The 25,705-nt window shown below is 46.3% G+C and overlaps 1 protein-coding gene across 1 annotated transcript in view; it reads right to left on the reverse strand.

The window, feature by feature from the left end:
- mdn1 (midasin AAA ATPase 1) overlaps nt 1-24,031 on the reverse strand; it is a gene marked incomplete at its 5' end in the record, with an annotated part of 49,403 nt that extends 25,372 nt beyond the window's left edge. Inside the window, 51 exons of the mRNA XM_079215005.1 lie at nt 158-287; nt 1,053-1,166; nt 1,995-2,218; nt 2,451-2,650; nt 3,178-3,326; nt 3,410-3,618; nt 3,706-3,822; nt 3,973-4,132; nt 4,218-4,482; nt 4,572-4,835; nt 4,950-5,039; nt 5,915-6,103; nt 6,220-6,327; nt 6,517-6,714; nt 6,843-6,965; nt 7,057-7,265; nt 7,445-7,642; nt 7,723-7,983; nt 8,622-8,736; nt 8,895-9,033; nt 9,392-9,522; nt 9,725-9,857; nt 10,066-10,204; nt 10,829-10,963; nt 11,058-11,199; nt 11,321-11,467; nt 11,971-12,179; nt 12,286-12,464; nt 13,072-13,223; nt 13,373-13,480; nt 13,613-13,760; nt 14,179-14,292; nt 14,468-14,564; nt 14,909-15,053; nt 15,419-15,522; nt 15,613-15,824; nt 16,238-16,298; nt 16,420-16,568; nt 17,608-17,720; nt 17,853-17,948; nt 18,083-18,164; nt 19,586-19,761; nt 19,854-19,968; nt 20,482-20,585; nt 20,731-20,862; nt 21,243-21,452; nt 21,529-21,721; nt 21,971-22,078; nt 23,090-23,314; nt 23,420-23,646; nt 23,936-24,031. Of these exons, the coding sequence (XP_079071131.1) occupies nt 158-287; nt 1,053-1,166; nt 1,995-2,218; nt 2,451-2,650; nt 3,178-3,326; nt 3,410-3,618; nt 3,706-3,822; nt 3,973-4,132; nt 4,218-4,482; nt 4,572-4,835; nt 4,950-5,039; nt 5,915-6,103; nt 6,220-6,327; nt 6,517-6,714; nt 6,843-6,965; nt 7,057-7,265; nt 7,445-7,642; nt 7,723-7,983; nt 8,622-8,736; nt 8,895-9,033; nt 9,392-9,522; nt 9,725-9,857; nt 10,066-10,204; nt 10,829-10,963; nt 11,058-11,199; nt 11,321-11,467; nt 11,971-12,179; nt 12,286-12,464; nt 13,072-13,223; nt 13,373-13,480; nt 13,613-13,760; nt 14,179-14,292; nt 14,468-14,564; nt 14,909-15,053; nt 15,419-15,522; nt 15,613-15,824; nt 16,238-16,298; nt 16,420-16,568; nt 17,608-17,720; nt 17,853-17,948; nt 18,083-18,164; nt 19,586-19,761; nt 19,854-19,968; nt 20,482-20,585; nt 20,731-20,862; nt 21,243-21,452; nt 21,529-21,721; nt 21,971-22,078; nt 23,090-23,314; nt 23,420-23,646; nt 23,936-24,031 (7,844 nt within the window). The remainder of the gene's footprint in view (nt 1-157; nt 288-1,052; nt 1,167-1,994; nt 2,219-2,450; nt 2,651-3,177; nt 3,327-3,409; nt 3,619-3,705; nt 3,823-3,972; nt 4,133-4,217; nt 4,483-4,571; nt 4,836-4,949; nt 5,040-5,914; nt 6,104-6,219; nt 6,328-6,516; nt 6,715-6,842; nt 6,966-7,056; nt 7,266-7,444; nt 7,643-7,722; nt 7,984-8,621; nt 8,737-8,894; nt 9,034-9,391; nt 9,523-9,724; nt 9,858-10,065; nt 10,205-10,828; nt 10,964-11,057; nt 11,200-11,320; nt 11,468-11,970; nt 12,180-12,285; nt 12,465-13,071; nt 13,224-13,372; nt 13,481-13,612; nt 13,761-14,178; nt 14,293-14,467; nt 14,565-14,908; nt 15,054-15,418; nt 15,523-15,612; nt 15,825-16,237; nt 16,299-16,419; nt 16,569-17,607; nt 17,721-17,852; nt 17,949-18,082; nt 18,165-19,585; nt 19,762-19,853; nt 19,969-20,481; nt 20,586-20,730; nt 20,863-21,242; nt 21,453-21,528; nt 21,722-21,970; nt 22,079-23,089; nt 23,315-23,419; nt 23,647-23,935) is intronic.
- Between the last annotated feature and the right edge of the window lie 1,674 nt (nt 24,032-25,705).

Here is a 25,705-nt window from a genome sequence, read left to right on the forward strand (position 1 = left end):
CACATGAACAAAAGTCAAGATCAACAAAATTCCGCATCACGCTTCCAATTCTTTGCAGCGTTTGGAGTCGTTATCCTTCCACTTGCAAATGTATATATGCTGACTTTTCTATTGGATAAATATTTTAAAGACTTGACGGGCAACCTTCCTGGTGTACCTGTTTGCAACGGCGTTCAGTGCCTCCAGGAACTCCATGTATCTTTCCTCGTCCTCAAAGTTGCACTTATTAGCCAAAATATCCAGGTACTGTTTGTTCCATCGCATGTCCACCAGAATCCTGTATTCATCTGGCAAAGTGACAGAGAGAGAGGTTATTACTCCGTGAAGATTGGCGGCAGTATGTGGAGTCACACATTAACCAAGAAGAGACTCAAAATAACTACAAGGAAACACAGTGACTACAAAGAGACACAAAATGCATACAAAGGGACCAAAACACTAAAAAAGATATGCAAAACAGCAGCAAAGACATTAAATATAGACCAAAAAGACAACCACTGAGGGAAAAACAACCACTGAGACTAAAACGGCAACAATTAGACACGAAGCAACACTACAAGGACACTCAGGAGGACCACAAGGAGACAAAATAACTACAAAGAGACACGAAAACTATGACAATGAGACATAGCAACTATAAAGCCTATAAACACTTATATAAGTGAGGCCTTTTGCATGCCTGTGTCCAGAAACCCATAGTCTCATATTCTGGCCATGAGAACTTAAGTCAAATGCCTGATAGAAAGGCATATCATGAACAGCAGTGAACTGAGCTTTACCATGAATTGTGGGAAAAAGAAAATACTGGACAGAAAATACTTAGAAGAAAAATATATAAACTGCAATTCAGGCCATTGCAAAATAGTTTTCTATTCTTTCACGGCTAACCCATTAACTCAACGGTCACAATGTATTTACTAAATACCTTTATTTGCAGGCTGTGTTTTCAATGTTCTGGTCAGGGATTGCAGCACTCTCTGCATGTGTGTGTGTGTGTGTCTTTTGTTAAACAGAAGAACAAGACCACGAACAAGACAAGAACAAGAGTTTACCTGTGCTGTGAGGCTGGAGCAGCTCTGCTAGTGACTTGCCCTTGGCAGCCAGTTTGCTACCAAACACAGCCTTCAGAGCTCGGTTTCCCGCCTCCACCTGGACCAGAGCCGGATCTGGAAGAGTCAAGAAGCACATTGTTTCAGAATCCAAGGTACTGGATTGCGAATAAATGAAACTCCCATTTTAATTTCGCCAAGTTAGTGCGAATAACACTTTTAGCCCTCCAGGAAGAACCCTTATTTATGAGGTTCTCACCTGGAGCAATTTGCTTCGGAAGAAATACAACAACAAACAAAAAAATATATACATACTTTTATGTAAATAAACAGTAGTAGTAGTTTAAAAACGATTATATTTCACCAGAAATAGCATGCAATCTCAGTAATCAGGTTTGTCAAGGGTTCTTTGTATGAAAAGGGTTCCATTGAGAACCCTTTTCATACAAAGAACCCTTTTTGGGGAAAAAAAGGTTTTCGAGGATTGTTGAAAGCATGGCTGTTAAAAGATCCTCCCAGCCCACGCGTACATCCCCAAAAACCGAGACTGTGTGCCATGACTGTTGTGGGTTGCATTGCGTGACATCATCATAAAACTGAAGCGCTATATAAAATGTAAGTATTATTATAAAAAAGGGGTAGAATCTTCTGGGTGGGTTCTTGTTAGCACCCTCAGAGGCAGAATCCAGTTAAAAAGGTTCCACTAAACGTTATGGTTCTAGTTCCCACCTATATTTCTAAGAGTGTAGAGCACATGAACAGATAACTTGTGGACAGAGGAATTACCAGTCAGCAATGTCAATGTCTCCAACTTTTATAATTTGACAAAATCCCGTACCTTGAAATCTATCGTCGCACATGAATACCTTATTTTTAGAGAATGAAACTGCTGCACTTCTGAGTCTAAAATATGCTGGTCGTGTGTGTGTGCGCAGAGTCACGAACCGGGGGCATATTTGTAGCTCTTCCCGAGGTGTGAGAGCCAGCTACTGCGCAGGATCCAGTCTCCATGAGACGCTCTCTCTGTGAGCAGCCTGACTGCTGTGGGGATCAGCTTCAGAGTGTCTCCGTCTGCCAGATCCACCACTCCTCCAGTGAACATCAGCCCTTCATGGACACCACTGCTCTGCAACGCCCTCTGCAGGTCACTCAGACTCAGTGGACGGTTCCTGTGGACGACACAATTTTGAGCATTGAACTTCACAACTGGCATTTTAACTGTTCCGTTACTTCCCTTTATCTGACAGTCAAACTGCATTTTAACTCCTTTTAGTGCTTGGACCGATTTTATTTTGACAGTAATTTGATTTCAACTGCCACTTTAGCTGCTTTCAGTATCGGTAGCTTTGTGTTGCACTTCTCCGTTGCAGACTTGTGTGATTGTGTAGTTGCTATCCTTACCGTTTGCCCTGCATGCTGAGGGTGTTCAGGCAAAATGAGAGGACCTGTCCGTCTCGGAGGACAGCGGAGAAGCAGGAATCCTCCGTGGAGAGGAGGGCGGACGGGAAGCCGTCAGGCCAAACTCCAGCACACAGCAGCCCGCTGCCCCAGTCCTCCGTGTCCAGGATGGCCAAGTGCTGCTCTATCACCTGTTGGGCCAGCTGGAAGAGGATAACAGGACATGTTTATTCATTCCCTCGGGAGCACGATTGTGTTCACTGGATGTCTTGAAGCAGGAGGAACGGTGAAAAGCATTTGGATTTAGGACGGGGTGCGAGCTATCGATCCAGGATTTACGAGCAGTGTTCATGTCAGCAGGATAAGTATTGTGTTTAGGGGTTCTCCCTTGATATTTTGTCTTAAAACTATGCAATTTTCCATCCTTTTCGACCACTATTTTTACTATAACTAAATGCCAAAAAACTCAAAGATAAAACTTGCTGTATTTAAATTATTATTTTTAATCATTTACACAGCCTTCATCAAACATTTTTCTGGAAAAGTTTTCCCTGTAAATTCATATTATGTAAATCCAAAGTGGATAAAAAAACCTTACAAAATTAAATGTTTTCCTTCATTCTACTTTGAATGTTGCGTTTATGATCAGGGACTGACAAATCCTCCACCTGGTGCATTTTATAGAATGCTAGTGAGACAATGGAAACGTTACAGTTGGGGGTGTTGATACCTTTTGGCTGCCGGCGGTGCGTTGGCAGAGCGAGTAGGCGTCCCCACAGGCATGCTGCAGGGCGCTGGGCAAATCGACACCTCGCTGCAGCTGGCAGGACAGCAGGGTCGCGGCATGGAGCAGAGAGGCCACCGACGAGGCCGGGGAATCTAAAAAGGTAGAGGCCAGTTGTTGAGCTATTCTGCAGCTTGACTGGTAGCACAGGTATTTGTGGTCACCCTTCAGCGCTTACCCCAAATGGCAGTTTTGATGCTTTTATGTATTTCAATCAGCAGATCACACACGCAGTCCCCGGTCACGCCCGCGGTGTGAAGCAGGGTCTTCAGGTCCAGCGTGTCCCAGCAGGACCCCTCGTGCTCCCCCGGGATGTACACCTCCACCCCTCTGTTCCTCATGGCTCTGGAGAGCTCCCCATGCGCCGGGTCCATGGTCATGAACAACCTGCAACAGCCCCCACACACAGCTGAGCATGCACGTATTTCAAAAAACTTTAAAAAGAAGTGAGCAGGCTCTGATATTGCGTACTACCTGAAGTTGGGATGTGGGGTGATTTTGGGGGTCTTCCCGTCTATGACGCCGCATTCGTTGATGGTGAGTGATCCGCCGGGCTCCAGCAGAGCATTGAGGCGATCCAGCACGGAGGCACTAAGCGAATAATACTTGATCAGTGGAATTTCTTGAAATATTTGGACCTCCAAAAGTGTATCAGATGCTGATTTTAGGCTTTTCCTTCATCTACAGCTCTCGTCACAGTTGAAGTATAATATTTTTTTTACAAATACTTCAATAGCTCACCTGCAGAAGTTGACATTGTCCATGAGCAGCCAGTCCCCAGCCTGCAGGGCCTGGACCAGCATACCGTCCAGCCACTCGAAGCCTCCGTTTGTCCAGCCGTCCTCCAGCTGAGCCAGACGCTCCTTCAGCAGCGTGAAGTCCATCTGCAGTTTGGACATGTCTGGAGGACGAACGCAAGAGTTACAGCACGTTTTTATACATGCGAGACAACTGAACCACTTTTCAGACTCTACTCGGCCACTTACCAGTGAACACTTTGAGCTTGGTGTTGAGCTTCTGCAGGAGGAGGATGATGACCTCCAGCTTGTTCAGGGCCTCCGAGTTGATGGTCCCGCCGGTTCTTTGCAGCCCTTCATCCTTCAGCCAGTGGCAGAACAGACCCCACGTCTGCAGCAGGAACTCCGTGTCCTGGATGCCGACATCCACCGACATCAGGCCACGCCTTATTACCATGGCGACAATGTGGTCCACGCTCTCCAGCACTAGTTGCCATGGCCGCATGATATCAACCTGGAATGAGGGAATAAAAGAGTGCAGAGTGACGCTTCAAGACAATAGAAGAGGCAGCGCGAGCCAGACACACGGGCGTTCCCAGTTACCTGTTCGAAGCCTCCCAGCAGCTCTGTGGTGTCCATGGCGCTGTTCATGGCCATGACCCTGAGGCGGTGTCCCGTCAGCAGAGCCAGCAGTCTCGCCAGGCTGGTCTTTCCACTGGCCGTGGGGCCGACTAGTATGGTCATCCAGCCCATCTCCACACACTTCATCAGGGACTCCAGGGGCCGCAGCGCCTGGTGTGTGATGGACAGTGGGGGGTCCAAAGCCACGGGGGCTCCTCCGCTGCGCTGCAGGACGGAGAACCCCACCTACAGGGGCGACCAATGGGAGAAGAAAGCCTCATTGTCTGAACAATTTAAAACATTCGTTTCTGGTAAGAAAAAGAAAAAAGGGGAGTAAGAGGTGTTGTAGTTTTGACAAACCTGCAGGTTGAGCGGAGTGATGTGGAACTGTCTGGAGCCGCTGTAAGGCTCAAAGTCCTCGCCGAACACCTTCCTGAACACGGACAGAACCTGTGTGGGAGAGGAGGGGCTTTACAGACTAAACAGTGGAAAAATACTTTCATACGGGTCGGTAACGACACAAAGAGAAGTGAGGGTGGTCGCTGAATTCAGAAAAGTGAGGGGAATCTAATATGCTTAAACACAGGCTTAACGGACCACAAAAAAAAACGGTCCTTTTTTTGGTGCGAATCCACTTATGACAGCTTGCATTAAAAAGCAATTACATAATATTACACTGTATTTATTTATTATTTTATAAATGTACAGCGACCTCTTAATCCCATGGTAGCCACGCCCTAAAGCAAAACCTACTTTATTGTCTATTTTACTCTAAATGGGACCCGAATTTGCAAAACAAAGTGGAAACTATTGATTGAGACCATAAACGTACGATAACTTGATGTATTACCTCAGTAAACATTATGAAGTAGGGTCATTTTCTCAGACACTTCTATACAATCAGACTTGCTACCAGAGGAGTCGCCCCCTGTTGACCATTAGAAATAATACAAGCTTAAGGCACTTCTGCATTGGCCTACAGAGTCATACCATTTGCTTCCCCAAACAAAAACCTAGCTCTGTTGTTCCCTTTCCCGAGAGTCTTACATGTTGCGCTCTCTCTACCCAGACAACTGTTTAAAAAAACTGAGGTTTTGTCCAATACAAATATTTAGTATGTTTTGAATCTTAATCATAAGCATATAAAATGTGTTTTCAGTAAGATCAATAAAACAATTAAAAACTGAAACATGAGACTGAATTTATGGAAACAACATAATCTGTTAAAAACAATAGACATCAATACTTTGATCAGGATTCCTTGAAAACCCACTAGAACTTTAACCCAGAGATATACTGATAAAGTTTCTCGCAGACTCTTGTACCTGAGCCTTATCAGCCTCCGCTCTCATCCTGTCGGCATACACCAAGGCTACATGCTGGCCTGGGTTGAAAAAGCCTGGGGATTGGTCGGCCTGCATCAGCTGACACCAGCGGAACATGTCCCGCAGGTTGAACTCCCAGGGGCTTCCTTTCTGACCCCACTGCCGCTCCACACACACCTCCTGGACAAGCTGTCGGAGGAAGAACAGAAAAGGGTCTCGTGTCCAGACTTGCAGGTTGTATCTGATATCTCAGCTGGCACAGCAGAGGCAGTCTCTCAATCAGCCGCCATGCAAGAAACGCTTACCTTGTTACTGAACTCCACCATTTTAGCAATGATTTCCTTCTCGATGCTGGTGAAAATGGCATCTCCTATGAACTCCATGTCTTTGCTTGTGAGTTGGTCCACAAACACCTGAGGACACAGGGGGAGGTCAGATTTCTAGAAAGCGATTGCTTTGCTCAGTGATAAGAGTCCAGCTTTTGAGTTCTCTTTTCAATGAGTCTGGGAGGGCGAAACAATTGCATTGCAACACAATTCTATTGGCTCCATTAAAGTTTACATGTATAAGAAGTTATCACAATGCTCTTGACTGGTCTTTACCTGAGTGAATCTGTTGAGGAAGGATTTAGGCAGTCCTTTACGACCGCCGCCTTGAGTGAAGGGGTTCTGGCAGCCAAAGATCTTGGTCTTCTCCTGCTGAACCTGGAAGCTCATCCCCAGTTCAGGGATGTAGATCTCTGCCCGGTGATCAAAACAGGCGTTCAGACCTTCCAACACCGACTGAGAGGCCAGATTCAGCTGTCAGCGGGAGAAACAAGCCAGTTTAATATTATATCAACTTCATCCGATTACAATTTGTCTTCTCCAAGCGGTAAAAGAAACACTGTGAAAAACTGTAAATAAAATCCCTGAACAGTTTTCCTCACCTCGTCCAGGACAACCCAGTGGCCTGCCTTCAAAGCAGCCAAAAGGGGACCATCGCGCCACGCGAACTCTCCTCCCTTTCCTCCCTCCACAGGGAGATCCGTTCCAAACAAATCAGTCACATCCTGCCAGAGAGCAAAAATCATCAGCATCAGTTCATTCCTGAGCAACATTGGGGGAACTTTTGAGCATTATTCATGTTAAAAAATGTTTTACCGTTTGCTCTGACAGGTTGATTCTGACTAGTTGGTTACCAGAAGCTTTTGCCAGCGCTGTCACCAGACTGGTTTTTCCCACGCCGGGTGAGCCCTCCAGCAGCACGGGCCTCTGCAGCTTCAGCGCCCGCAGAAGCCTCTGGGCATTCACGGCGGTCGTGCCCGCTCCGATGGCGTAGTCCGACAGGTCACGGCTCTCAGTCTGAGGCCCTGGATGGACATTCAAGAACGGGAAACTTAGCTGTGTGTCAACATTAGTATGCAATAACTAGGTATGATTTCCCAAAGAATGATTTGACAACAATCTAGCCTCTTGAAGAGATTTTATAGACGGATGAAAGCGGGGCATACGCCATTAGATGTAGCTGTCATGTCGGTTGACTTTGTACCTAAAGCAATGTAGAAGGGGTCAATGCCGAAGAAGTCGTCGCCCCACTGAGGTTCCCGTGACAGGCTGCTGTCATAGACTCTCAGAGCGTCCAGCATCTCCTCATCCAGCTTAGTGATCTTGCCCAGCCGCTGCTGCAGGTAATCCAGGCACAGCCGGCGTGCCAGAAGGGCGCTGTCCGCACAGGACGCGGTGGTCCCTGCAAGAAAATGGAGTCTCAGATCACATTTCTTAAAAACAGTCTCGGTGGAACTAAAATAAAAAGAGCCGTCAGCTCACCGGCGCCAATGCCGTCGATGTAGACCAGGCACGCGGCGTGGATGAAGGCGGTGACGGTGTCCAGTCGGAGGTTCCACTCCGCTTCCTCGTCCTCCTCCAGGGCTCCCATGGTCATGAAGCCGTCCTCGTCCCGTTCGCACACAGTGTTGAGGAAGTAGACCCACGACAGGATGTCTCTGACGCTCAGGATGCAGCGGCGGCCGAAGTCCTGCTGGGTCAGCCAATCGATGAAGTCCAACATCAGCTCTGCGATGTCGCCGCCTGCGTTTGAGACCAAAAGGAATCACATGAGTAACACTTTCATTCGCTGGGTAATTTTGCTTCACGATAACAACCCTGAGGTCTGCAGTTTGAGATTTAATTAACAAGACTGAGGCCCTCTGGTCTAAACCCTCCATTATGATCCATGAATTATGGGAGACGGCAATGACTTTGAACTTTATGGCAGTGCTACATCGCTCTGATTTTATTCCTTGCAGTTGTGCTTGAAATTCAACCAATATCAACGTTGACCTTGTTTGGTTGTTTAATGTGAAATCAATGAGATGACCACTGTCAGCGATGCGACTTAAAAGTGGTGGCGTACTGGAAAAGAAATGAAGACCAACTAGGTCTACCTGCATTAGTGCAAGAGGCTGGTTAACAATGCAACTAGCAGACATATTCAACTGCCAACTAGCTTAGTATTCCATAACCAAAAACATTCAATGTATATTAGGATGAAAACATTTAATTACTCTTCAGTCTCATGCCGATTATCCGCCATTATTTTTGCATTAAGCAATTCAGGCCCTGCAATATCTATAATCATGATTATGTAATAATGGTTATTTACTGATTTTGTAATCGGGACATGACAAAAGAAAAAAAAAATTGCAACTTTCTCCGAGCTAGTTTACCATCGAGTGAGAGGCCTGCTCGCAGGTTGTGTTGGATGATCTGAACCAGGTCACCGCGGCTGTTGCTCTGCGGACACCAGATCTCTGTGAACCGGTTCCTGAGGGCAGGAGAGAGCTGGCGGAAAAAACATAAGCAAAAAGAAAAAAGGTCAGACTTTGTACAGTCCTGGTTGGCTACTCTTAAAAGTACGCACATTGTGAAAAGCATGTTAAACCACCAGGACAAATGTTCTACCGTAAGCAGTTCTGCTGCTACTGTTTTTTAAAATCTACCTCCTTCTTGCCGAAGTCTCCTCCGGGATTCATGGTGGCAACCAGACGGAAACCTGTGGCGGCTCCGATCAGCTCCACGTCATCGTTGTCCCCGCTGCCCTTCTCTGCCAGCACGAGGGACTTCTCCGTCTCCAGAACGCTGATGGGAAAACACAACACACGGTCATGTTATCCACCAGGATGCGTCTGTAAACGGGTGCCGTGTCATGGTAATGTTGGTTTTTGTGGCTCAAAATGTAAAATACGGTTATTTTATGAGATTTAGGCAGGTTTCTCTCATGAGGACTTAAGCTACCTTCGTATAGCACATTTCTTATCTAATGTGAAAGTACTGTTCATCAGAGCAGGACAGGATAACTCTTGAGAAGTTTATTCTTCCACCCTGGGAAGTACTTTGCTCCAAATAAATGATAATGAATTACTTAAAAACTTGAAAGTCTCCTCCTGGATAAATGTAAACAGACATGCTGTGTGTGTGTGTTTGTGTGTGTGTCTACCTGTTCAGTCTCTCAAGCACAGAGTCGTCTGCCAGGGAGATCTCATCCAATAGAAATACTCCTCCCTCCTTCATGGCCTGCACCAAGGGGCCGTCATGCCACTGGAACAGCCTGCAGTCCTCACCATCCGTCTACACACACAAGTACATTTTATAGATTTGCTTTTCCTTAATGGCGCTATTCAACTTCAGGTTGAGACATAAATGCAATATGGAATGTAAATTAGATTATATGTATTGTATAGATATTATTTCTACACAAGAACACAAGTTTCAGGAATATTAAGATGTCAAATGTCAGCTACAGATTTTTTCCTCCCCGACTTGTCAGTACCTGTTGCGTGTGCCTGACGGGTCGCAGGCCTCCCAGGAAGTCAGATGTCTCCATGTGTAAGTGACAGTTGACTGCGAAAAACTTCTGTCCAGCTAAGGCAGCAAACAGCTGGCAGATGGTAGTCTTTCCGCATCTGGTGAAGGAACGACGTGAGCATGATTAAAATAGTTTAAGGCAACAGGTGGCGCTAGAGGAAAGGTCAGTATACAACTAGAGTTCTAAGAACTCATAGTTTTGCATCTACACATTTATAAATGGTCAACATTTGATCTTGATGCGTCCAGTTTGGATATTTTTTGCATTTTCCAGTCTCTCCTCTCAAAGACAGATTTGAATCTTACCCGGTGTCTCCTACAAGCAGGACAGACTCGCCGAATCGAAGCGCCCGTCCTACCAGCACAGCCAGCCTTCTCATGCCGTACGTCCACACCACATGGCGAAACTCCTCTGGGACTCCGGCGATGCTGTCGATGAAGGGGCCTGCCAATCAGAGCGAAGAGTCATTCTTTCATCTGACTTTTCAATTGAATAGTTCACTGCAAGACGACAGCGTCCACTTTCTCTTTACCCTTTAAATGGACATTTGAAAGAGTTTAAAAGCAACCAAAAGAAATATGGAGTTTGACAGACAATTTACATTTGTGTTAAAACCACCTGCAACATGCATTTCACTGAGGAAGGGCGTGTTTTTATTTCTTATGAATTTTACTTTTAACTTGTAAGAGGAAGACTGACAATTACATTTTTTCATATGTGACATGGTCTCACGTTGATTTCCCGCCCTGATACATTAGTCCGCAGAGACACTTTGAATGTGAAAACATCCTACATTAATTGAGCCAAACTTTTAATAGCGTGTTACAGAAGATGATTTTGTTAACCAAGTTGCTGGTTTAACAATTCGATATATTAATATCTATTAATTTATTCGTTACATGTAGTTTTACAAGGTCAGGAAAGTAATATAAATCAAGACTGGTGTGGATTACACATAAAAGATAATCCCATTCACTTCCCCAGAGTTTATTAATTAAAGACTGGTATTGGACCAGGACTCGGTAGAAGCCGATACCCGAAGCCAACGTGTTTTTATGTTCCACTCACTGAACTGGCTGGTGACCTGCTTCTGGGAGAACAGGTTTTCAGGCTTCACCGTCCTCTTGAAGTGCTTCTCCAGGATGGACAGGATGGTTGCCTCTTCCTCCGGCTTCCTCACGCGTCCTGCCAGCAGCATGTACCCTGATGAAGACGGCGAAGACAACATTAGCGAAGGTTTCCGATGGAACGCTGGTGTCGGTTAGCGACTTCACAGACACGTCTGTCAAAGCCTCACCGTCATCAGCCAAATGCTGCAGCCAGTCCTGAGAGGCGTCCGTCTGCTCCTCTAGCCTGTAGCGGTCTGCCCAGCGGAACAGATCTCTGAGGGTGATGAAGCCATGTTTCCCCGCAAACACAGAAGATACCCTGCGTAGGGACTGATTGTGGGAGGTAGGGAGTTAGGATCACCCAAAACAGATACATAATACAAAGAGATACGCAAGGTACACAGTCCGTACTACAACAACATACAAGAGTGTATAAACCTGTGTGTATTACCTGGAGGTCTTGCATGACCTTGACCAGCTTGGTGCAGTAGGATGGAGGCAGGCTGCACCTCTGGTGGAGGATGGTCTCCAGCTCTTCACTGGGCAGCTCATCAAAGTGCAGCTCCACGAAGCGGTTCCTGAAAGCCCTGGAGAGCACCTGCAGATCAGACAGTGAAAAGATTACTCAACAGAAGTGGGTGGACTATATTAGATACAACACAATCCCAGACAACACTACCAACTCTTTGTGCAATAGACATGTTTGTACCGTGAACTTCTTTCTCATAACTGTCTGCAAACCATGTGATTTTTTTGATTTTTTATAGCCAAAGGAGCCTGACCAGCACTTTATTAATAGGGTTTAACTCCCTGAAAAATACATGTGCTCTGCAAATTTCACGTCATATGGTCTGTAAAATTGTGCGTAAAAACTTAAACATGTTGCACCAAGATAGAATGGATGAGTCACCAAGGCATTAGAGTTCATCCCCTGGGGACCAAGAATATCCGCATCAAATTTCATGGTAATCTTGCCGCGTCGTTATCGAGCTCTCTCGACCTGAACCTCTGTGTTTGACCAAAGGGAATCTAGCAGGTAACCTCGCTGTAATCATGCCACCGGAGGGACAAATCCCTCTCGGACTGAACGAATGTGGATACCTTTCTACCGCCGTAGAGACCAGGGGGATTCTGGGTGGCAAACAGCAGGAATCTGGGGTGAGCCTTGATGACTTCCTGTGTCTCGGCCACAAAGAGCTCCCGGTTGTCGTCGAGCAGCCTGTTGAGAGCCTCCAGGACGTCGGTGGGGGCGAGATTCAGCTCATCCAGGATGATCCAGTAGCCTTTCCTCATGGCGTCTATCAGAACACCTGCAGCAGAGAGACACGCAATTGATGAAAGTCTGTGTGGAACACAATGGGAGAACAATGGTCGACAGATTCTCTGTTATGGTCAGAAACTGTTCTCCCCACGTACCCTCTTTGAACACCAGCTTGCCCTTGTCGTCTGACGAGTAGCAGCCTATGTACTCCTGGATGTCGGTGTGCTCGTGGTTGTTGATTCTCACGCACTGGTTCCCCGTGGATGCAGCCAGCCAGCGGATCAGACTCGTCTTCCCCACGGACGTCTCCCCTTGGATCAGCACCGGGTGAGTCCTGTGAGGCCCAACCAAGAAAGAAAGAAAGAAAGAAACAGAGCGAGCGAGAGAAAGAAAGAAAAGTACTCCATGTAATCCAAAACCCTCAACACTTTCCTCAAATTAAATGTACTTATTTTGTTAGACACAATGTGAATTTAAATTGCACTTTATGGCAAAAAGTACATCGTATATCAACATATTATTGAGTACATTTGGTCTCAGAGTGTTTTGCATGATTTGGGCCCATCACTTCCATTAAAGGCAAAGTCTAACGATGCACCGTGGAATGATATTTTGCACAAAGCCAGCTGTATTAAAGTAACGGTTCTCCCAGTTTCCCCTGACCTCAAACCTCTCCCCACACCTCTGGGAGGAACTGGATCCCTGACTGAGCCCAACGTCAATGTTGAATCTCACTAATGCTTTATCTAGCCATACAAGAGGCACAAAAGCAAATCGCTTCCTGCTCAGTCGATCACTGACCGCACTGATGCATCCTTTCCCAGGAGCCAGAATTAGCTCCAACAAAATGAATGTCTGGATATTTATAGATGAACCAATTGATTTGGGGGAAGTCATGGGCATAGGGTTCAGGCTGGGTTCAGTTGGTTCAGTTTTCCTACCCTGCATACACCACTCTGGCGAGGTCGCGGAGGTTGAGTTTGACTGAGGCGGTGAGGATGTAACTGGGGTCTGTGGCCGGCTCCATCTCTCCCTGGGACACCCAGTAGCCCTCCACCTCCACGCAGGGCCGGCCTGAGGGCGCCGGGATGGGCTGCAGGAAACAAAGCAAAATTTCTTTTTGGGCTGCTCACAAATATCCCGGTTTGCATAAAAGGTTGTACATTTAAAAAAAAATGTTGCTGGTACTCAAACGATGCTGCTCAACCCCCACATCATAATGTAGCTCTCAGATGTCCTTACATGTTTGAGACACTTGGTTTTCCCCATCAGGATGTGCTGACACACCAGCTTCTGGACCACAGGGTGGGAACTTCTGTCCAGCTGAGTCAGGAAGCTCAGGCAGAAACCCTGCCAACATGAATCAGGGAGACCGTCAACTCTGAATACATGCAGGTGATGGGGACGGAAACAACTAGCTCCAAAATATTGAAATGATCTAAACTTCTCCAAACACACACACACGTTTTCCTAGCCTCCTACCTCGTAGAGAGAGCGCTGCACACTGTTGCAGGGGTTCATTGCCACAAACTTCAGTGCCCTGCAGAGAGTACGCAGGCTGTAGTGGGGTCTGTGGCCCGTCCCGTCCACCAGATGAGAGTTGGCCTCCTTTCGTACGGACAGGTAAAAGCTGCACACAAAACACAATCGAGGAGTAAATCAGCTTGAGTAGACAGTGGGATTTTGAAGAAGAAAAAAAAAGTAGGCATGACGAGTAAGGAAGGAGTAAGAGTCTGTTAAGATGAGGACTGGCATGTGCTTTTTTTTTTTTTAACTGAGTGTCCCCAAAACCCTGCACCCTAGAGTTACCTTAAAAAGAAGCCTTATGACAGATAATGCATTTCCATCTTTATTACAAAGAGCGTCATGTTTTACTTCTTTGTATTGATTTTCGAGTCAACTCAAAACTTCATACAGCCTAAACAAGCTGTACAAATAGGGCGAGTTTTTAGAAGATCTGTCTGCTAAAAAAAAAAGTCTCCTTCAGCAGGGTCTCAAACAGCGGTTACTTTGATTTGATCTGCTGTGATATGACGTAAAAGGCCAACCTTATGATGCCACTGATGACACTCCTGTGTGGATTCAAGCACTTGAGGTAGTCGGAAACCAGAATCCGCAGGTCTCCCTCGTTCTCCAGCTCCTCCACATACAGCTCAGTAAACCTGGGAGAGACACACACACACACACAACCACACAGGTTAGGTTAAAACGGAGCATGAGATGGACAGACAGTTGGGTTCGGCATCAGCAACAATGGAGTGGGAGCTGAGCCAGAAGGCAAAGCTCTCGATTGATCAATAAGACGTTCCCTTTGCCTTCACCTCTGCACACTCTCACCTGTTCCTGAGGCCCAGAGGCAGGTTTCTCTTCCCCACATCAGTAGCTGGGTTCATGCAGGCAAAGAGCCGGAAGTCTGGGTGGCGGACCAGGGGCTCTGTGATAAAAGATTTAAAAGAACATATCAATATGAGCTGCAATCCTAGGAATCTGAGAAAAAGACAATGCAGACTGGCTAAATATATTTCATTCACAATGACAAAAATCGGGGCCCATCAGTGGGATCTAGTTGATGATGAAGTGAATAATGTAGTGCTTTGGTGCTGGTAGAGATGCTGCGTAGCCCTAAAAGGCTGTCATGTGTTCAGACTGGAGGAGGGAAAACATCCAAAATACACACAAGTTGAGTATTTTACTACTTTCTCCTGAATGTATTCAATAAGTTATTTGGATGTGATGAACACATTTGAAACTGGATTCAGACATGACAGCGGTCCTCACCAGTGTCCCCACGGTCCAGCAGCACCAGAGACCCGGCGGTGCCCTCCAGCAGTCCACTCAAACACTCCAGGGTCTCGGCCGCTGCCAGGTTGATCTCGTCCAGCAGGATCCAGTTGCCCTTCTTTACCGCCAGAGCTAACGTTCCCTACAGAGGAACACAAAGTGGTCAGAGCTGCTCCACCAAGGCTCTACATCACTTTCTGCATTTATTTGACAGTTGACAGTACAGAGAGGTTATATGCCTCCTTAATCATTAGGCTACCAGAGACCCAGTTTGGAGAAATAGACAGGAATACCAGAGCGGTGTCTAGAATAGGTTTTGCTGCTGATCTCCGTCCACAGTGATGGCACTCTTGTCTGTTTCTCTGAACTGGGGAAGTGTCGACTATCTACTGTAGCTAATACGCCGACAATGCATAAGTATCTCATACAAACCCCTTTAAAAAGATACAAACTATCTCTTCAACAAATCTCCCCCCCGCCCCCGAACTACCCCTTGCAGGTCTTTACCTCCACAAAGGCGAAGACCATGGCCGCCTCACAGGCTCGGATCTGCTGCTGGGTCTGGTTCAGCTTGGCGGCCAATGCCTCCCAGTGTTCCTGCAGCAAGGCAGCTGCACAAACGCACACAGGGAACATTAGTCTTTTATTGTGCTACAGAAGCCAATATACAAACCGTGGTTTAATTCTTTCCACTACAGTACCATTTGATTTCTCCTGCAGCTCCTTGGTGAGCGCCGACTTGCAGACGTGGTCCATGAGTTTGAGCAGGTCCTGCCAGCGCTTGCCCCTGAAGCAGGTCTGCACGTGACCCAGGAAGGTCAGGTTCTGCTTCCTCGAGTATGTCTGGGAGAACAGGTCCTCGAAGGCCTCCCGCAGAGGGAGCAAAATCTGCTTGTGGTCCACGGGCTTGTAGCTGCATTGGACAGAATAAATAACATAATGATGCAAGTTGCAACCTCAGAGGGAGTTTGTTTGGAGACGCATTTATTTATACGTCGACCAGGAACAGTGCACATTAATCAGCATTTCAGTTTCCACCTCAATGGAAATGTGTAATGAGGGTTCATTTTCATATGTAGTCCCTGAGCAGATTATTACAAATGAGTGTCTTAATATTATCAATACAATTAACTCTATGCACCATCATACGGAGATGGAATTGTGTTTGTTTGCCCTTGTGTAAGAGGGAAAGCCTGTTGCAGCCCAAACTGTATTTATCCATCAAAATTACCAATTTTTGGGGGGATTTCACCACAAGATGAAATCTCTATGTGATGGAAAAATGCTACGATAGTGATAGTAAGGTCAAATTTGTGTGCCTCTCACCCTCCGAGCAGGTCGGCAGTGTCGCTCTGCTGGTTCATGTTCACAACCCTCAGCCTGTGTCCTGCATTGGAGAACACAATGGGGGGATATTTGAATCAGGGATGGAGTCGAAACCACGTCAAGTCATTTATGTGCTGCTGCTTTTATCAGAAGCTCGTATGTAACCCTGAGAACATAGAGACCTGTGACTCTGGCCAGGTGTTGGACGGTCGAAGTCTTGCCGGTTCCCGTCTCTCCCACCAGGAGAACCGGCTCCCCTTTGGCGACGCACACGGCCAGCTGTTCCAGCAGCACGGCAGAGGGACGCGTGGCAGCAAATGTCTGGTTGTCCCTGTTCGTGGCCATGAAGAACACATTTAATGATTACACATTCAGTGGCATGTATGTAGATGCTGGTGTCACAGTCAACCGCCCCTCACCCATAATATGCAGACTACCGAAACAGGCTTGAAGGTTAAAATGCCTTTTAAAAATCGGGAAAAGTTACATCTCTAGTGTCAAACACATTTAATTAACCAGGGTTTCCCAAAACTTTTGGGATTTAATTTTTCTCAAAGACTTTTCCAGGCCTGGAAATAACCATTTTAAAATTCCATGATTTTTCTAGGTTTTCCATGACCGCAAGAGCCCCGATTAACTGACAGTAGATGCATATTTAGAGAATAACGCTGTCAATTGTCATGCGTCTCCTTAGTGTGTTTAAGTTGGATCATTTTGTAAAGTTTATTATGGAAGTCGAGGGAGGCCGTGCGTTTCAATCCTGTTATCTCGCGATCACAGGTTCAATATTTAGTATTAAATGATTGATTAAAGTCGTTGGCATGACCACACGCCAGACTATGAAGGGATTTACACTGCAAACGATTGAAAGAAAAAGAATAGTGAAGAGAAATATAATTGTGACATTTTTTGTCGTGACCAGAACATTTTGAAAGATACAGGATAGCACGAGTAGAGCAATGTTTGCCAAAACAGCTAACATTAGCCACAATTATTAGCTAACAATTATAATAATTGCTCTTGGGAATATACACCTTTTATGGCTTATTTTACTGCGACAAGAAACAAACTGGCAAACAGTTGTGATGTTTGCGTTTACGCCTGGATAATGGTCCATAAAGTCACACGCAATGTTCGTTTTTTAGTCTACGCCCATTCATATTGACTTTCGGGAATAATCCATGAGAATATTTGGGCACGTCCTGATGGCCGAGCCATTAGATGGACGAGTTTACCACAATCAATTCAATGTTTATTCAATTTGCCAGCAGGGGGGTCTGCTTGGTTTCATCAGTAGGTGAATGCAGTGATCAGCTGATGCGCTGTAAACAAGAGGTCAAAGGGGGCGATGGGCGGGATGTTTCACTTACACACTCAGCTGCACCGCTTCGGTCTGCTTTCGACAAAGCGTCACTCGGCCCACCGAGGCCTCCAGCTCGGACACAGAGATGCCGGGCTGATACATCTGGCAGAAGTGCTGGGCCTGGAATTACAACGTAGATTATAAAAGCAAATCGGAAATTACAAAGTGCTAGATTTATTTATTCATTTTCCCCAGGAATGGGAAATGCCTCTCCTCCAAAAAAAATTGTTTTTGCCAAAGCTGACCACTCACCCTCTCTTTGGAGATGTTGAGCTTGATTCCGATGATCTCGGCCATTCGCAGCCGACTTTCAGGACGAGACAGCATGGCTGTGAAGCAGTCGAGAGCCTGGCAAAGAGAGGCACCCACCAAAAAGGCATCCATCAGTAACGACAACACATCCCTAAAAACACCACCACTTGCGGCACCGAGCTAAATACAGCGAAAACGCTATGCTTTGTCAAGAGGTCAAACCCACTCACCTCTTGGAAGACATGGTGTGCCGTGACCGATGAGGCGCCGTCAAAGTTAACGCTGATCCGCTCACACCATTTCAGTAGGTCCCTGTGGGATCACGAAGGCGCATCAAGAAAACCTTTTTATTTATTATTTTTAAAACGGGGCTTCATTTAAAACATTCACGCATTGGAAAAAAAAAAACGGAGACCCAGCGTCACTGTGGCGGCCAGCAAATGGAGGCTTTCTTCAACAACATGTAACATGAGCAACACATCCAAGCACCGCGGGCCCGAGCTATGCAGTTAATTACATTGATCCATGAAAAGCATACATGTGCTATTGAAGCGCAGGGCATGGAAAACACACACATTGATTTCACGGCCGGATTTTCGTTCGCGTTGTCATTTAATAAAAAAAAAAAAAAAAAAAAATCGAGACAAAGTGAATAAAAGATTTGCCTGTCGCTATCAACGGGTGCTTGGCTACTTAGAAAGGGCGGGGTTTGTGCAGGATGTCCCGCAAGGAAGCGTTGACAAACCAGTTACCTCAACGAGAAGGCCTCGGTTTGACCTGGAGGATCTGGGATTCCGGCCCACTCGTATAGAGGGCGGCCCAATCAATAATCCAAGCAGCAGCGGAAAGCTAATTACAGACTGTCGCTGCAGACCGGCTGGCAGTGTTGATGATGTAAGGCCTTTGGTGTCCGTCGGGATCAAAAGGGCTGGCGCAGAGAGGCCAGACACTGTAACATGGGGCTGTGGACGGCACGTGAACTGTGCATCCGTCTATGGATAACTCAAGTGAGACAATGTCATTATCGGGGGTTATTGTTCTTGGGTTGGGCACAAGATTATAGGAAGGCATGGAGGGGGGAAAAAAAACACGGACGAGCTGCATTATGGGAAACGAAGTACCCGGTGTATTAAGGACTTAAAATCCGGATCTCTTCCCTTTCCATTTCTGCTGCACATTTGACAAAACCGCCATCTTTATGATGCTAAATGGCTAGAATACATTTTTTAAAAAGGTCCTACATAGCTAACTAGCGAGCTTGATCCATGAAAGAAGAAGACTGAGACAGAAAGACGAATTGCCAGAAAAATTGCGATAAGTGCGGCGCATTACACAAATAACAATTTTGCATGGCAGGATTTCGATGGCAGGATGGATGCGTCGCTCGCTACCAATTGGTCAGTGCGAGATAACAATAATGATGGATAAAGCCAAGCGAAATGTCCAATAATTGCCCAATGGTTTGTGTTCATCATTATGAAAGATGTTTGGTAGGAGGCTCAGAATAATAATAATAATTTGAGATTTCAGTTCATGGTCTGCACCTTTAACTATTGAACACAAAGGTACCCCCACTTCATTTAGCGCACACACACACACGCACACACACACACACACACGCACACGCGCCGAGTGTTCACTGGGACGCCTTTTCCTGAAATCACTATTTTGCCAAAACCAGCGACAAAGGAAAGCAAAAGGGAGAGCAGGGGGAGGGGTGAGCTGGGCCTCACCTCAGCGACAGGGCTCTCCCCTCCAGCGGTGTGCTTCTGTCCTCAGACTTGAGCTGCTGGCTGGTGTCATTGGTCTGGAGGTCCGGGTCAGAGTGTCTCTCCCCGGTCAGCTGGCAGTAGATGTCCAGGAGGCGGTCGGACACCACCGTCAGCCTCGGATACCGGCTGATGAGCACCTACACGGAGAGAAGGGGGGGGGGGGGGTAAGGTCGTCTCCTCACTCCATAATGAAAACGTAGATGATAAAAGACACATAGTCAACACTCACCTTCTTCAGCTCTTCCCGTGTCATGTTGCCCATTTGCAGCTTGGTCCAGTACTTATCCAGCAGCGCCGCATGGGAGTTCTGCGGTTTGTGCCAACTGCCGGCAGTGAGGTACATCCTGCAAACGCACAAGCAAACCCATGTCATGTCATGACTGGCCACTGGATTCGGCCGGTTTGAACTTTCTCAAGTTCTCTTTTCCCATTGATCACACGGCTACTTCCGTCACCGTTTGCGTGTGCAGCTGAGCGCCTTTGTCCACCAATATGTAGGACACCAGGGTTCACGCAAGATCATTTTTCATACTCTCATTCTAAACCGTACGAGTGTCGCGAGTTGGATTTAACGAAACTTTCTGCAAAATATGGGTGTAACTCGCTTGCTTCAGCTTGGCGATTGCCAACGAAAAAGTGATTTTAGACGATCTACATTGTTTGAAGCTTACTGAGACCGTAACGATGCAAAAAGATCAGAGAGGCCGACTGCAGGATACCGTCGAGGAGGATTTTTGTTTTCACAGGAACATGACACAGACAGTGAGACACATCCAGTGAAAGATAATCAGGTTACCGCCAAAGATCATACGAGCTGCTGTTCCACAAGTACGTTTGAAATGTAATGACGTTCTTACCTTCTTGTTGCAAAGAACTGAAATCCAGGAGCAACATCGATGCAATCCTCCCGTCCCGGAATCATCAGCTTTTTATTCTCCATCAAAGGCAGGAGCACCGATATCTTTATATAAAAAAAAAAAAAGAGTTCAGTCCAGTTGGGGGTTGATACAGCCACAACAAAAGGGGTTTAACATTGAGCTGTTGTATTTAGAATCTACTTGGAGGATGCATTGGTGCGAACGCATTGTCAACAAGTGTGAACTCACCACGTCCAGAGGTGCGTGGTCGATGTCTTCCAAGAGGATCCACTGGCCTTTGGACACGGCCTGCGTCAGCGTTCCTGGCTGCCACACAAACTTCCCGGGTATATCAGTACAACGGTACATCCCGAGCAGCATCTGTGAACATAACGAAAACACATTCACACAAAAGTTCGGCCCACCATCGAATGTTAAAGGGGCACCCCGGTGATTTAGTATTTGAATATCTATAAAGTTGAAAGACAGTCATGGGAAATTATTTTTAAGAATAGAAAGAAGAAGAAAATGGAGACGACGAGGCTGCGAGACCCCGACTAGTAGTCCCTTGTATGGGCCAAGCTTTTAAAAACACTGGATCCTACAATCCCCATAATGCAACTTCCTACTGTTTAAAACATTTGCAGGTTGTATTGCAGGCGTTATAACTGTTAAAATTGTTCAGCCTCAGTAAACTGAATTGTATGTGGAGACTTGGTGGAGTGCCCCTTTGGGTTCAGGCTGATTCCATTCAGTCTCACCTTGCTGTCAGTTTGATCTCCAAGCTGGACCTTCAGGATCTCTGTAGCTTTCGTATGTCCTGTGACAGCAGCCATGAACTCAACCAGGGCAGTTTTGCCGCATCCGATAGGACCCTCGAGCAGCACGGGCTTCTGGGAAGCCACGGCCAAGGCCAGTCTTCTCAGATTACGGCACGTGGAGTCCACCAGCACCAGATCTTTTGGGTTTCTCTGCAAAACAAAACCAACATTAGGACCAAAAAGGATCAACAGCGGACTATTTTATGCAACAAATCAGTGTACAGACCTGTTCAGTATGTCTAGGAACTATCCGGGGTAGCACAACACCACAGACTGCCACAACGTTCTGGGAGAGATCCTCTGATACCACCTGACCCCTGGTGAACTTATTAGCCTTCTCCTGGCGCCACATCACAGAGCCCTGATTGGATAACACCAGGGCTTTTTCTACCTCCAGCTGCTGAGTTTCTTCCAAAGCTCTAATGAAAGATACATAAAATAAAAAAAAGTTATGATACTAACATGATACTTCTGTTCTTTTAAGTTTAGGTAAAATGTTGTGTTCAGCAAATGTAGTAGAGTAATTGTTATTATTATTTGCGCTTTGACTCAAGTACGGAATCAGATCCCTTCTTCCACCGCAGATTGAAACTAAGAATGTCCCAAAACACTCTGCCCTATATATGGCAAGATATTTAAAAACAAGGAAAAACTAAAAAGGCACATACTTAATTTTCATGTGAAGGATCTCATCGTTCGACAGCACCTTTCTCAGAAAGATGGTTTTCTGATTATCAGTCATGTGGGAAACCATCGCTAAACAATTGGCAGTGTACCTGTTGGAGACAAAGAGAAAATACTGTATGTTTAATTTCTTAGGCGAAATAATGCAAACAAGTCGTGCCTTATACTTGCATTCTTTCAAATGACCATCAGGGGGCGACTCCTCTGCTTGCTAAAAAAGTCCAACTGTACAGAAGTTTAAATGACTACTTCTCACTTGATTTACTACCTCAGGAAACATTGTAAACGTGAGTTTATGGTCTCAATCTCTAGATTCAAGTCTTCTTCAATACAGCATGGTGTTCATTTAGTAAATAATGGTCCATTTAGAGTCAAATACAATAGAGCAGGTTATGCTTTACGACGTGCTCTCGAGTTTTTCCGTCTTACAACTTCTTCTTCCCAGTGCATTTTTTTGTTGTAGAAAACTATTTTTTTAAACGGTCGCCTAAAAATGTCTTTAGAGCGTTTGGTTGTACTTAAAATCAACAAACTTGTGTATCTGCCGGTTCCAAAAAAATAAAATAAAGACATCAGCGACCAAAAACCAGCGGCTTGTTAACAAGTGAAACCAGACACACACAAAATAAATGTGTAGCTTAAGCAAGAAAGTTAACTTTTTGACCTGAGAAACAATATATATGTACAGCTCTTCTTTTAGTTATCTGGATTGACTAAAAATAATGTTAGGGTTAATGAATTATATTTAGATGTGCCAGTGATGGTGGGTTCAGAATCATTTTGCCTAAATGTGTTCAGTTAATCTTTAATCTCTTCCACAACCTCCCTACCCCCGGGGGAGATAGCGGGACAGTCGTATATTCCACTTATAATTGGTGATGTTGTGTATAAGATATAGTGTATACAAGCTTAGAGAAATATGATGGAAGTATAGAAAGGCCCTTCACATGCTCAATCCTGTCTGTTGCAGCAATTTTTTAGGTTGATACACTTTGTTACACATATCTGGTGCAACATTTTACAATGTTCTATGACCCAAAAATGCATTTTAAAAAAAAATGGTTTTCACCTCTATGGGTGTCAAGAGGAAAACGGGTACATACCCTCGAACCATGACATCGCTGGTGAGCAGCTGGGAAACGCAGGGACTCCAGTCCCAGAGCATTCGAAACTTGGCACAGTCACTCTGGAGGAAGCGCAGGGTGGCACCCATGAGGTCGCGCAGCTTCATCCTCCTGGGGCCGTACTGGACGGCCGATGACTCCTCGCTGGTGAAGAAGAGCCGCTGGAACACAGGCGGGGCGTCGTTGAAGTACCTCGCAGCAAACCTGGCGGAGAGACGTGGGAGAATCGGTCAGAGGGGACGTGGGCCGCGGAAACGACCGGGCGATCAGTCGGGTGTCTGAGTGCCAGAGGGTCCGGCTTCCACTCACGCCTGCGCATCAGGACTGACGCCGAGGAGCTTGCTGAGGGCCACACACAGGCGCTCGTGGAGGTCATGGTTGATCCTGGCTCCGGCTTTGACCCTCTCTGCGTTGCGCTCCAGCAGATCCAGGACCAGCGGGCGCAGGTGTCGTGCGATCAGCAGGGTGTAATCCTTCTCCAACAGCAGCTGGGCCACACACTCCAGAATACACTGCCTGTCCTGCTGGCTCCATATCTGAGGAGAGATTGTGCGGGATGGGGGTCCCAATTGACATTGATTGGCTGACATAAAAATGACACACAGAAATCATTATTTCTTAAAAAATATTGACATCCGGGCAGCAGAATAGTTCAATGACTCAAAACACACTCAACGTGTGTCCTTTGAAGGGTCCCTACAGACGTGTGATGGGGAAGGTGACAGCACGCTGCGCGCAGGACACGTTTCGAGTCCGCGTGAAAAGAAAACACTCTATACATTTTTTATCTTTTATCCGAACCACCCCGAAGTGAAAATGTCTTACCTGCTTGGATAGATATTGGCTCAGTTCGTTGTGACTTTTGGCAACATGCCTGGATATGGTGCCCAGTGACGATAGGCTTAATTCTAAATTCTCCATCGTATCATTTGTCGCCTTCTGGCGGCGCGGTCTTCAGCGTAAAAACGAGCTCGCGCGTTTTACGAACAGTGGCTGATATTAAACCAAACTACGAGCTACATCACGCGCTTGTCTGCCTGTGGTTGTATCACAACACGCATGCATGTTCCCGTGTCTGGCGTTAAATTCCTGTCCACATGTGAGTGAAGCGCAACTCCTTCCGGGTCGGGTCGGGTCGGGGTTGAATTCCCCCTTCCTCCCCTCTCGCGCTCCGCTGCGTCGCGCTGTGATCGTGTCGTGCGTGACGCGCCCGGAAAGCGACGCGCGAGCACAGCGCAAACCCCGCGGGTGGAACAACTTTCGCGCGAGCGAGCTGCCTCCACATCGGCGGATTTTTATTTATTTATCATTATTTTTAATGCTTTCGCTTGTGTCAGTTGGCTGTGGCGGGATGTGAAGGCCACGAGACGCCGTACAACGGGGCTCCCTTTCCGTGTTTCACCCCTGTTTTGAGGAATATTTTCTAAAAAAAAAACCGAGGAGCCGCGAGAACACACCCACGGCTGTGACAGACCGCGGCGGGAAATGTCGTTACTTCCGGTGCAACGAAGTCTTGGCGCGACATTACAGTTGTAAACAACGGGAGGACACGTAACGGCACGCAAACAAGTAAGTCAACCGACATGGTTAGCGAACTGCAATGCGCGTGTCGTTCGTGTCGGGCCGGTACACGGCGCTCACATACGTATCCCGAATTTACCCGCGGAGCACTTTCTCCGGTAGTACCGTCAGTTTCTAACCCCTTCTGGCAGCATATGAATTGTACACAGCAAACAGTGGTCTCACAGACCAAAAGCCTGTTAGTTATTAATAAGAATAAGTAATCAGAACTTAAAGTCGTGTGTGGTTTCAGAGTTCCCAGACTAGACGATAGTTACGTTAGTTAGGTTAGCTAGCTATGTGATGTCAACGTTAGCTTCGAGTCTGAGCTCAGTGTCAAGTTTCAGCTTCAGGAAAGTGACAAAAGTGGAGCGATATTCCGACACGAGATGAAAACTCAGCAGTGGGCTTCCTCTTGTTTCCCCTCTGCCTTTCTCTGCTGTTAAAAAAGTCTGTTGTCCTCAGCTGTCGTCTTTGTTAGGTTGGAAGTGGACAAAAGAGGTCCAGCGTTAGCTAACGACACAGTGTTCGGCCTTTGTTAGCCCACCAGAGACGAGTAGGTTACCTCATCGTGCGTTTTGTGGGTAAACCGATTAGGAAATTGCTCAGTGGAAGAACAGCCAAACTGACACTTCCATCTTTTTGACACATCAAATGTAAAATCAAGGCACTGGTTGACGTGGAAACCAAATAAATTTGTCATAAAGTAGTTCTGCTCATTGTTTTTGCAGCATTCCCTGCAGCTACCTCAACTAGAGGTAATACAGGGATGACTACCAGGGTATAAACAATATGGAAAACTGACAACTTGATATCCTCATATCTTGTCATATTGCCCAGCCCTACTTATCTGTAACCAGTATGGTGTTTTGGTATTGCACGTTCATTGAGTTGGGTGACAAACAAGAGACACATTTTTTAAAAGCGATCCAAATTAAAGTTCTAGCCTCACATAATGCGACCAATAGTCTATTTGTCCTCCTCCCCTACAGACAGATTTGAAACTCCACAAGCTGTGGTTTGCAGCCCAAAGCC

This window comes from Taurulus bubalis, assembly GCF_910589615.1.
Source record: "Taurulus bubalis genome assembly, chromosome: 3".
Classification (NCBI taxonomy): domain Eukaryota; kingdom Metazoa; phylum Chordata; class Actinopteri; order Perciformes; family Cottidae; genus Taurulus; species Taurulus bubalis.